General features: G+C 35.7%; 1 protein-coding gene across 6 annotated transcripts in view; it reads left to right on the forward strand.

Moving 5' to 3' along the window:
* Positions 1-13311, forward strand: part of PTPRZ1 (protein tyrosine phosphatase receptor type Z1) — a gene marked incomplete at both ends in the record, with an annotated part of 162261 nt that overhangs the window by 102130 nt on the left and 46820 nt on the right. For all 6 annotated transcript variants that reach the window (XM_082846332.1, XM_082846333.1, XM_082846334.1 and 3 more), the window contains 2 exons: positions 7289-7473; positions 8900-9026. In XM_082846332.1, the coding sequence (XP_082702458.1) occupies positions 7289-7473; positions 8900-9026 (312 nt within the window). The remainder of the gene's footprint in view (positions 1-7288; positions 7474-8899; positions 9027-13311) is intronic.

Below are 13311 nucleotides of genomic sequence, written 5' to 3' on the forward strand. Positions count from 1 at the left end.
ACCTCCACCGCTACCAAGCCTGGCTCTGGCCCGGGGGCACAGGACTGTGCCCTCGTGAAGGTGCCGTGCCCATAGGGTGCAAGATGAATGAAGCTCGTCTGGAGTTCCTATACGCTGGGCAGCCACACTTCTTAGCAGTTGCCATTGTAGGATATTGTCTGTCTACTTATCTGTCCCCCACCACCGTCTGAGCTCCAAGAAGGAAGTAACTAAGTCTCTTATCACTTTACCTCCTTTGCTGGGCTAAAGTAAAGCTCTCATTCATCAAATAGTCACCAAATGACTGAAAAAATCCATTTGCATATATAGTAAAAATATGGCAGTCTGTGCTCAATGGGTGCCTCTTGCATCGTTTAACATGTAAACCCTTATGTAAACCCTTCCGTTTTAATGCACATCATTGTTGTATTTCACAGTTAAGGGATGAAGGCTAAAAATAATAATAACAAAAACAGTAATAGACCAGTGTGTTCAAACAAGCATTGGCCGTATTTTCCTCATTTTATAGTTTGGGAAGCTGATACTGAGTGGCTCACCCAAGTTCACGGAACTGTAAAAGGCTGGAGTCAGTATTTGAATCCAGGTCTTCCTAATTCTACAGACTTTCAAAGCTCTCTCCACTATGCTTTATAAGGGAACATAATTTATGCTTACATAATTTTATAATAAAAACTGATGACTTTAATGACGTGAAACTTTTTTAAACATAGTATTGGCTCTTTTCAAAAACTAGGACAATTGAATTCTTGCATTTTCCATTATGAGTATTTGCATTCACCAAGCACGTATTTTCCATGTGCATACTCCTGTGATTTTTTTTTTCCCCTTAATACACTATTGCCCTTCTACTTTCTCGAACTGAATTTGAAAATAAGAACTGAGGATTGCATTTATTTTCAGGATTTAATCTTTATTAAATTTAGTCTGAAAATGTTTTTATTACATGAGCATTGTAAAAAAGGAGAAAATATAGATAAGCACACAGGAGAAAATAAAAATGCCTTATACTGTCATTACCCAGAGATAACTGCTATGAGGATTTTGAGGAATATCCTTCTAGGTCTGTCTCTTAAATTAAAACTATATTATTGTATCTCACAAAAATCAGGCTGTACCACACTTACCTGTTTATTGATTTTGCTTTACTTAATGATGTAAACATATCATTAATCACATTCTTAATTTTATGTACTATTCCATTGTGTAGTCATAGCAACTTATTAAATCAGTTTCTCAGTTTGGGACATTCAGATTATATTTCTATATTTTGCTATTATAAATATTGAACATCCTCACTTTGACCATGAGAAAAGTAAGAGGTGGCATGAAAATTGTTAGAATTCTGCTCTTGGTAAATGCATTTTAGAAAAACATATTTTGCAAAATATCAATACATTATAAGTAATTGCAAAACCCATGAGAGGTCTGCATATCCATGCAAAATTCTTGAGGGTAGAAATCAAGCCTTATTCATTTTTGCATTCGTAGGAAAATGCACTCAATGTTTGTGAATGAATCCATATTTTACCAGAACTTCAGTCCTCTATTTTTGAATTTTTACCTAGCGTTGCTATTTATTAAAAGGCATTTATTTTTGGCTTCAAGGAATGGGTGGTGGCTCTTCTAAGAATCACAGAATTTAATGGAATCATCTGATCTTGAAGGAGTTAGTACCAGCTGTCTCTTAGTTAATGAGAAATACGTGTCAGTAACCATACAAACATAACATGTGTGTAGAGGAGGTGAAGTCCAGGTTTGCCCCCTGCCTTCCAGGCAACAGATGCCTCCCTGCTGCCCTCTTATCCCACTAGCAAGGCTCTCCACCTAGAAGCAGGGGCCTCCTGACGCACAGTAGGAAAGAGCTGGGTCTTTTAAAGCCCAGTCGACTTCTGGTTTCAAACCGCAGTGCAAATACTTATTCGTTATATAAAAATTATCAAGTTATTTAATTTCTCTGAGCTCAGTTTCCTCACCTATAAAATGTGAGTTCAAAATGGCCACCTTGTAGGGTTGTTGTGAGGTTTAAATGAACTAAAGTTTGCAAAGCAGTCCATTCCCTTGAACATAATATGCTCCAGACCCATAGCTCCTATTACTGTAGTGTATGTGTTTGTGTGTATGTATACACTCATGTATATATGTGTGTGTATGCATTTATATATTTGTATATATAGAATGGGGCAAGCTCTCACTAGTACGGCGTGCTATTCAAGTTTTCCATGCTTAAGACTTTTGTTTGTTAAGTAGAATTACAAATGCACTTTAAATCTCATTTGCTAGCATTGTAATATTATTTAATGCAAACTTTTTTTAAAAAAAACATAAAATATATAATGCTTTTCAAGGCAGGGTAGCATGAAAAGAGTGTCTTCATAGCTTAGTGTTGTATTTGAGCTATGAGAAATTTTCTATAATTTCCTGAGAAATGTCATGATGCATTATGCATCAGTAGACCTACCTTCCTGAAGGTCAGTAGTTGTAAATAGCATTCATTAAGGTCACATGTACATTAACTCTGTGCTCTAACCATCTGCAGAAAAGTGACGTGGAGATTATTTACTTCATGGAAGATTATATGTTACAAATTGAACTGTTGACGAAATGACTGTGTGTTCCTAGAGAAGATTGACTGAATTAGGTAGAATTCGAAAAATTTCTTTTGGTTATTTAAAGGGAATGGCATATAATCATTGAGAAGTGCAAAGCAGTGATAGATCATTTCTAGTTAGTTTTAACATTTGTGGCAATCTTTACATTCGTTTTATTAAGATCTGCTACTCCGTGAGGGGAAATCACAACCTTAATATTGATTGTCTTCTGAGTCTGTCAGTCTTCAAGTTCCTCACGTGGTAGTCATCAAATTCCCTGTCTCAATACTTTTTAAAATGAGGCTCATGGACCTCAAACAAGGATGTGGTGGATTTATCAGTGCGCATTCACGGAAGTACTTTTGCCACGGGCTGTGTTAAACTGTACCAAACCTCAAACAATGGGAAATACTGGGTGAAAACCTGGTGACATTTTCTCTGCCACTCCCCAAGAATCACCACGCTGTCTTTTCACTTCCATCTACATTTTTACTCATAATCCGTGGAGGTAAGACTGGACCTTCTCCCTTAGGGCGTGTGTCCCTTCTCCCAGGATGGGCACATAGAACAGCAAAGGCAGAAGAAAACTCCTATCTCCTGCCCTCGACCATCGGCACTGACTTTCGTGATTAGCCAATCACGAGACATGTCATAGGGAAAGAGGTGTCATGTTCTCCTCCTTTGTGCTTTTCCTTCATTTACTTCCTTGTCTTTTCCCACTTCTTTTCCTTTTTCCTCATGACACTCAGCGCTTTGCCTATTACTCTTTTGCAATTTGCTCTGCAAGGCATATGCATTCCTATGTAGGAGGTGTTCACTCTCCAGATCCAGTCATTTAAGTGATGAGAAGGGAAAGGACTTCGTGTGAGCTAAGTGTGTGAAGCTTTTACAACTTTTAGTGAGAAAAACATGTGCTTTTGAAAAGCACAACCTAATTTGACCTGAATGGCAGAATGTTTAAAAGATTATTTTGCATTCCTCTGTAAATGGAGTCTAGGATTTGGAAACTAGAAGCACCCATTACATTTAATACCTTACTAAATTTAAGGATGAGAGGAGTGAGTTTCCTATAGGCAGGGATGACACCGTCTTTATTTGTATGTCCAAGAGTACCTGGAACCAAGTAGATGAGAAGTGAATGTTAGAAATAAGTTTTTAAGTAAGAACACTTACCACTCCCTTAAAATGGAGACCACATTCTCATTCTTTATATGTGAGGATCCCTTGCATGTGAACTGAAGCGCTTACTTGTATTCTGTGTGACTCGACGTGGACTCCAGATTTGTCACAGCCTGGCTCATAGCCACAAGCTTGCAGAAACCCGATTCTCCTCCTTGGCCAGTGTTCCTTAAAGGATCAGTAACTGTGATCCAGGTCACGTGTAGCTTGTAGAAAGGAACCAGGGCATGCGATTCATTCCTAAGGAAGGAAATGGGACCTCAACATATTGTAGTTCTGAACTCCCCATAATCAAGGAAATTATATTTTTGTTACTATTTTATTACATTTATTGGTAGCTTGTATTTGGTGTCTGAATATATGTTGATCTGGAAGACACTTCTTGATTTTCAATCCAGATAATGAGCTTTATGGAGTGTATGTCCTTCTAATAAGATAAACTATTTTCAATACAAAATATAATGAAAACTTAGTGCAAATTAATAACTTATTCCATAGTCATTATGCAGCTTTATGTCTGAACACCAAGTAGTGTATATAAAATTAACTAGATTGTTATTTAAAAGATCCCGTCCTACCTTATAGAAGGGCAACCCTTTGGCAAGGTCATAGACTATATACGGAAGTACTGGTCTTTCTCTTGAATACATTCTAAAGTATATATCTTTTTTCCATAAAATTCTGTATTTCAGCATCTAAAGATAAGATTCAGCGGCAGCTTTATAACATATTACTAAGCTATGATTATCAATAAGCAAAAGGAATGTTTTAAAAATAAATTTCTAATTACAATGTAAGTTTAAACTCTTAAACAAATTACTAATAAGCTTTTACAGAAGTGTAAAGAAGAAAACAAAGGAATGAAAACCTGGTGGCAAGGAAATGTGAATTTCTTTTCAGAATCCTACTTTATATTAATGTTGATGAAGTACCCACTGATTTCTACTATTTGAAGTACCCACTGATTTCTACTATTAAGGCAAGATAAACATAGACGTCTGACCAAAATTGCCTGCACTATTTAGGAAGTAGTCCTTTGGGTATTTTGCAGCTAATAATTTTATGTTTTTCTCAGTTTCTCAGAGTTTTATGTTTTGTGTACATGCATAAAACTCTAATGCATTTTAAGATAGTTTCATCTTTGAGGAAGAGATAGTTCACTTTAAATCATTCTCACTCTGTACAAAGTGGGAGTGATTTTTGAACAAAATCTGCAAATGATATTGTCCAGAATCACTTTCTGTCTTTTAAAAACAGACTTGGGATTCATCAGAATCTAGGCTGAGGCAGTCCTGTTCCTCCACCTGTATAGTTTGTTAGCAGCTTACTTCTGAGATGCTTTGGTGGTCTTCTGCCATCTGGCGGACACTAGTAGAATTGTCACTAGATAGAGTAACGATGATGGAGTCTAGACCTGAATTAGAATACATCTTCTTATTCTGAATTCGTGGTTTTTGATAACGGAAGAATTGTCCTCTTGTTCCCAAAGGAACACCCCACCCTACATCCTCGATAAACAAAAAATAGTATATAGTTTTAACAGTGAAAACTTCTGTCTCTAACTCATACAAAGTTATTCATATATTGATTTAAAGAGTATATGTGTATATATATTTATGTTTATATATATTTATGTTGCTCTGAATCATTCATATACCATTGCTAGCATAGCATACATATGCCAAAATATCTGTTATTAAGTACTGTAATAAAATTTGTTTCAATTTATAAGGTCAATTGTTAGTTTTGGGTGCCCTCCCATGTTCACGAGAAAAACTACAGACTGATAGAGACAAAAAGACTTTTTGGTCATATTCTGATGCTGCTGCTTGCATGTTTTCGTTGGGTCCTGGAAATAGTTTTGGCAGTAGCAATGATTGGTTGACTTAAGTAAACTGCGTGGTCTCGTCCAGTGGTTTGTAACTTCTGGTATCCCTTTAAAGCAAAGCCTGGATTCTGTGAGCATAATATGCTCTGCGAGCATAATCTTTGGCCTTAGAGACCTTTCTCTCCCTCTCTTTTGCAAATCTATCTGGCCTATGAAGAGATTATATTCATTACTTTGCTTTATTAGCACAGTATCATGAATTTTGTCATTTTTATCCTCACAGTTAGTCCAAATTATCACATTATGAATGTATTTCAGAAAGTATCAGAGTTTTCTTTCTGATGGGACTACATTTTTGGCATGATTCCCAGCATGGGTTTCAATTCATTTTAAGAAGTCCCTGAATGAGTTTCAGTGTATTTTTTCAGCTAAGACAAACAAATCTTCTAATTCCCTGAAATTAATTGCTTAATCTGTTTATGATGCCAAAGTGGGATTTTTGTCAGCAGGTCTGAAAAATATTGAAATAATAGTTTTAGTTGTTCTTCTCTGGGAATTCTTCATAGGGAATTTTTAATTAGTTTAAGGATTTTCAAACAATAAAACGTCTGATAATAGACCATCTTTTATCATTGAAATTCTCCTCATCCTGAGCTAAGCATATTTGTCAGGTACCCAACAAGTGTAATAAAGACACCATAAACTTGAAGGTATACTTTGTTCCTTTATTTTTGACAATGAATCAGTATTCCAGATATATTCAAGACAGTGTTCTGGGCAATACAGAAATATGAAGCTCTGGTTCTTATGTTTATAATCTACTAAAGGAGTTAAGACATGCAATGAAATAATAATAATGCAATGAATAATAATGCAATGAAATAATAATGAATAATAATGCAATGAAATAATAATGAAATAATAGTGGTAAAACAAAACAGACAATTGAGAAAGACAGCGATCACTTCAGCAGAGATCAAAGCATGCATGACAGAGAAGGTTGCGCTTGATCAAGACGTTTCCTGAGTGGGAAGATCAGACGTCAACAGATAGAGATAGGAGATGTCGACTGAAAAAGAACGCACAACCTAAAAGTTGAGCGTTATGTTTTATTCGGCAGACATTCTAAGCACTTCAAGCCCAGGAGACAGGACTCTCAGATCACTCTGAGGGACTGCTCCGAAGAGGCAAAGGGGGAGCCAGGATATATAGGAGTTTTTGCAACAAAGACCAGGTAGTCAGAACATCAAAAGGTTACCTACTGTTAATTCAAGAAAACCAGATATCTCAAGTTAAGGAGTTTAGCATTTTTCTATTTATCGGAGGATGCACGAGTCTGGGCTCACTGAAATCATTCCTTTGATATGCACCTCAGCTATCTGGGGTCAGTTTCCTGTACACTGTCATCCTGAGTTTCCTCAGGGGGCACGGTTGGGGCAGCTGTAATGTGATGGCTTGACAGCTGCAACATCCTTTGTTTACTGATATGGCAGGCAATATTTTTCATTCACAGAAGGAAGGAAGAAGTATCTCAGATACAGGAAATGGCGTGAACAAAAGTGCCACAGTGGGGAAGTGTAACTTTTTACCCTTTATTAAAATACAACAAAAATGTTCACAGAATATGTTTCACTTGTTGAAATCCTAGAGGGTGACAGTTGTATCGATAACTGTACTTTTTTTTTCTCTGAAGTTTGTAGTTCAGAACCAGAAAATGTTCAAGCTGACCCAGAGAATTATACCAGCCTTCTTGTTACGTGGGAGAGACCTCGAGTAGTTTATGATACCATGATTGAGAAATTCGCAGTTCTGTACCAGCAGTTAGAGGGAGAAGACCAAACCAAGCATGAGTTTTTGACAGATGGCTATCAAGACTTGGTAACTATAAAATCAATTGTTTCATGTATTGTAGTTTAATTTTTAGGGTAAGAACTTAAAATGATTGTATATTGTTGCCTTTCGTGACTTTAGACTTTGTATGAAGCTCTCTAGTGGGGTGAAGGGGACACAGAAGCTATATTTAACTATGTCAGAACTTACAGTGGTTGACACTAGGTTCTTACTAATGTTTTGAATTACATGGAGACCACAGCTTTGCCAACAGCAACATTGTAGAGTAGACACTTATGGAAGAGGTAGAACTGGAGATCATCTAGTGCAGCCTCTCTTTACAAAGAAAAGGACTCAAAGAACAGTTAAATACTTTATGCTCTCACCATTGGGGAAAGAATTGGGCCTGGAATGTCAGTGCTCTGATACCGTCGTATGTTGTTTCCCCATCATACTGAATCAGTACAAGGGAAATAGAGTAGGGGTCTTGAAAGTCCTTTTCTTTGCATCAAATTTCCAAGTAACAGGACTTCCCTGGTGGCGCAGTGGTTGAGAGTCCGCCTGCCGATGCAGGGGACACGGGTTCGTGCCCCGGTCCGGGAAGATCCCACATGCCGCGGAGCGGCTGGGCCCGTGAGCCATGGCTGCTGGGCCTGCGCGTCCAGAGCCTGTGCTCCGCAACAGGAGAGGCCACAACAGTGAGAGGCCCGCGTACCGCAGGAAAAAAAAAAAAATTTCCAAGTAACAGATGTGAAGTCAATTGAGATAGAACTCTGGGGACATGAGGCAGGTAATCCTTAGTAAAGAATCCACGTCCTCTTGCTCCCCACCCATGCACGAGAATTAAAGAAAATAAAGTACAGATTCCTTCTGTGACCTGGACATCTCAGTATTAAGCTTTGCCCTGGAAGGGAGGTGTTGAGGTATAGCTGAGAAAACCCCTCAAGAAAGCCCCCAGTATAGGTCCAAGACGTTGAACTCTGAATACAGACACTCACTGGGGTGTCACTCAAGCCCTAGGAACCTGCATTTAAACAAAAGCTGGTGTTGAATATTATATAAACAAAATAATGAGATTTGTAACAACTTTTTAATTCAGATGTCTAGAACAAAGACACTATGAATTGAGAAAGTTGTGGGATTTATGAGAATATACTATTTTTCACTCCATAATGATGTGAAGATAATAATTCTATTTACATAGAAATTTTAAATAAATATTTAAAATACGAAATTTTCTAATACTAGATCTGATTTGTAAAAGAAAAAAAAAGTGCAGTTTTCCAGTGTCTCCCTAATTCACAAATATCACAAGTTCAACTTAACAACATTGCATAGAATTTTTTCTCTGGCTAATAAAATATAAATTTTTCTATTGACAAATGAGAAAATCTTTTCTAAGCACCGATGTCTAGCATGTTAGTACTCCTATGAGAATAATACATTTGTACAATTACTGCCACCTTTCTTTTAGGGTGCTATTCTTAATAATTTACTACCCAATATGAGTTATGTTCTTCAAATAGTAGCCATATGCACTAATGGCTTATATGGAAAATACAGCGACCAGCTGATTGTGGACATGCCTTCCAATGACCCTGGTAAGTGACCCCCTGATATGCCTTATCTAAATAAACGAGGCTAGTTTAATTTCTGAATGCATTGGTGCTTTCTCTCTGACTTTATATTCTTTTGGCCAAAAGGCAAAATGATTTCCTTTTTAGTCTGGATCATCAGGTAATTTTGTAAAGCATGGAACTCATTTTTCATTCAGCAGATATGGTGCAGCACAATAAGTAAATTTATTCTTAATATTGAAGTTTTCTATTTGTAAGATAAGAACAGCAAAACCTATGGTAATGTCTGTACTGGCCACCAAATGAAAATAGCTAAGTAAATATAAAGTCTTTGATTTTGGAAAATAAAGAGTTGGTTTCATTTGTGTTTATTTCCTCTTTCAGCCCCCAAAGCATTTTGTAGTAAGTATATACGTGATTCAAGAATCATGTGAGGTACTTTGAAATATCTATACAAAGCATCTCAAAAGTTTATCTTAGATATTTTAATCCACTTTTTGTAATTTGGTGGGGGAGGGGGAGCTTTCCTCTTAGATTTGCCAGTATTATTCCATAAAAGCAAACAAAAAAGTTGTTTCTAATTGTATTTCATTTGCATGCATCTTCTCTAAGTATTACAGGAAAATCTTTGATCTCAAGGCATATGCAATAATTGAATGAAGTGCTGACCATCATAATTTGACAATTTACAAATTTACATAACTAAATTAAAGCCTTCCTTTTGTTCGTATAAGCATTTTTAAAGTGATAGAATGGAATTATATATGTACATATATGTGTATGCGTATATATATATACGCATACACATCATGCACTGCATGTTCATAAATATATGCAAACATACATACATACACAAATGTAAATATTCTTTGCTCATCCCTATCATGAGGCTACTCACTGAAATTTTCACAAGTTTTTAATGGCGATGGTTACAAGTGATATTAATTGTAGCGTTTTTTACTTTTACATATGGAAGGAAAACTGATGTCTGTTGATTTGCCTTTGTGGTCTCTATGCCGTAGCAGGGCTTTAATCTGTTACAAGCTCATTCATTGATGACCTCATCATAGTTGTTCTCATTAGTTGAACTTTTAAGTTAAAGAATATATGTCAGAGCGTTAGATGTTAGATTATGGATCCTTCCAAACCACAGGCTACAAAACTTGCCAAGATATTTCCCAAGTTAGAGCATTGATGGCTAATGAATATGACTACTTTCATGATGGCAAAATCATTATTTAATAATATTTCTTATAATCTGCCTCATGTCCTGGGTATAACCATCTTTCCTATTGCTTTTATTTAGCATTATTTTTCAAAAGCAGGGTTGTTTTAGATGGAATGTGAGCTCTAAGTCTTATTGAAAGGTGAGTATCAAATTAACTGACCGTGGTTTCACTGTACCATATCATGCCCCTCCATTGAATGTCATCCTTCACCAAAGTTCCCCATATTGATCCACGCCCAAAATGACATCAGTAGCAGTGCACCATTGACCATGTTGGCCAATATCATATGTGAATTGTTTAAATGTGATATAGAAAAATCTCCTCTAATATATTGAATGCATTCACTTAACTTTACTATCTTGGTTTGATTATACCACTCTAATTTCTGAACATAAAAAAATTTCCCAGGAGTTTACAAAAAATAATTTTAGCTATTTATGTTGTACACTTTCTTACTCTAGCCACTATGCTAAAAGTTTAGACTTTCTGAATTTTTTTGTTTTTTATTTTTGAGAGAGAAGCTTATTGCATATGGAAAAACAGATCAAATGTCTATTTTCTACAGAAGTGATTTCTGAGTGATCCTTTTAGACTGAGTCTATACTGGCACAAAGTATAACCTACTTGTATCATTTGTAGCACTTACACCATTTGTACAAAATAATACATATTATAACTTAATTTCTATTTGTTCAAAGGATCGGGACACCATTGAACTAATGAGGTGCTAGCTTGGACACATCATTTAATCTCCATGGATATCCCAGTCCCTTAGAGCATTTTGTACATGTTTTGGTAAAAGATGGTATTTGATTTGATATTTTACTATGATATTACTCTTAAAAGCCAAGGGTTAAAAACTTAGTTTATTCCTTAGTTATTTCTACCAAAAAGTCCTTTGTCTAAAACCAATTTACCCAAAGTTTGGGCTCTTCCTATTTTTATAAAAAAATATTAGTTCTTTCTTAGAACTCATTCTTTCTGATTGTGAAGACTACAATGGCATTTCAGCCCATATATTTTCAGTTCATTATTGAAATTACATTACCTTAAAGATTGTTTCTTTGGTAAATATATCACAGTAAAAGTCTTGACAGCAGTACTATCCTGTGGTTTAGTGTGATGGTACCTACAAGATTTGTAAATTTTATGATTTATGTGGCTAATATAGATGTAAGTGGCTTTTGAGTTTGCTGCTTATTTCATGGTTTTTATTAGTACCATTTCATCCTGTTAATCATGTTGTTTCATTACCTTAGTAACATTGTAATGTACCCTATTGAATTATTCTATTATTTTGGGTAAGCTGTTTCCTAAATATTGTACTGTTTGTTGCTTTTGTTTAAAAGGAATGAAGGAGATCACTTATAATTGCCCTCATTCCTTCAGTCACAGATTTTAAATATTCTAATCAATATCTGTGAAGGAAAACTCAATCTTCCAAATTGTGCATTTAACTTTGGCTAATTAGATTAATTTATCACTTGTGCATTTTAATTACATTTGTTGTTGTGTACAACAGTATCACCATAAATTAGTGTCCATTAAATTTATTATAAATCGCTATTTTAAGATAAATGCATAAACTCATGTCCAGAAACAATTTAAATTTGTCGAGGAAACCTTTTTAAGGTTAAACAAAATGGATATTCTTTTTAAAAACTTTTTTAGAATTTTTTCTTTTTTATTTGGTTGTAACTAAAATAATGCTCGTTTCTATAATGTAGATCTAATTATGAAATAGTTATAGAGGACATTATTTAAGTACATGTTTTAGGGCCTTGATAATTATATGTGTTAAATGCATGGTGAATTAGGTCAACACATTTTCCTGTATTGTGTGCTTTTCATTTGTATAACAATTGTCTTTGTTAAATCACTATATATTGTCCTTATTCAGCCTGTACCACACTACACTACAGGAGTTATTATATAATGATATTTAAAAATCACACTTCAAAGAGATTGCAGTTGACATTGCTTTTGCCTTTTTGCACTGTGAAACTTGGCTTAAAACCTTCAAACAATTAAATAAGCCTTGCTTGCCAACCTACATCAGTGTTGCTTTTTTGTGTTATGGAATGTTAATGTGTGACTAACATGCTCTTTTAGAAAATCTAACATTGCATGTGCCTCAAAACAAAACCAGAACGAACCAATAGGTTTTGTTCTATTATCACATAAATGTGAATTTTAAGTGTTCAGTCAAAAAAATATATTGACAGTCTTCACTATTGGACTTTTTGTTTCCTTCATGGAGTCTGTTTTGATGAAGTGAGAAGATTCTGTAAACCAGTGTAATTTTTTATCTGTTTAATATATGTGCCTGAGTCAGACCAGTGGCCACTAAAACATTAGTTCTTATTTGCAAGAAAACAGCAGGCCAAAGTGTACCCATTCTGAGACCTCATGCCAATCAGCAGCGCTAGACCTTGAGTGCTATGAGCTCTCAGACCCAGGATTATGGCTCGGATTCTCCAGGGAGATAGAAACAACCTTTCAAAATTATTTTATTTCAAAATTGTTCTGAAGAGGCTCAGCAAAACACTTCTAGATTATTTTGGGCAGGGCTATTAACGTGTTCCTGGGCAACCCCAGGATTTCGGTCAATGCAAATGATCTGAGTCTAGTAGGAAACCAAAATGAAGATCCTTCAAAGTGGGTTTTTACGTACCAACACGAAGGCACCCATACTTGGGTGCTATATTCACCCATGAATGTGCCATGAAATAAAGGATCAAAGCGCTGCTTGGACCCATAGGTTCTGCCCCTAGGGCCTGAAGGGGCCCAAAGGAAACTTCTTGCTTCTTATTGCGGTAAACAGCAAAGCCAGTTATAGTAGAACTCACTGATCCTGATACTCGTTAGAGGATATGATTGAGTAGAATTATGTATTTTAACTTAATAGGAAACATAATCTATACAGTTAAGTTATGCTCTGGTCAAACGATAAAAATTAATCAAATGCAATACACACAGAGAGTACTGAAAGAAAAGAAAATCAGTCCTCAATGTAATAATTATATACACCCCACCCCAACCCTGACAATAAATAAGAGAATTATCTTTGCTCATTAAAA

Source organism: Leucopleurus acutus (genome assembly GCF_964270905.1).
Source record: "Leucopleurus acutus genome assembly, chromosome: 9".
Lineage (NCBI taxonomy): Eukaryota > Metazoa > Chordata > Mammalia > Artiodactyla > Delphinidae > Leucopleurus > Leucopleurus acutus.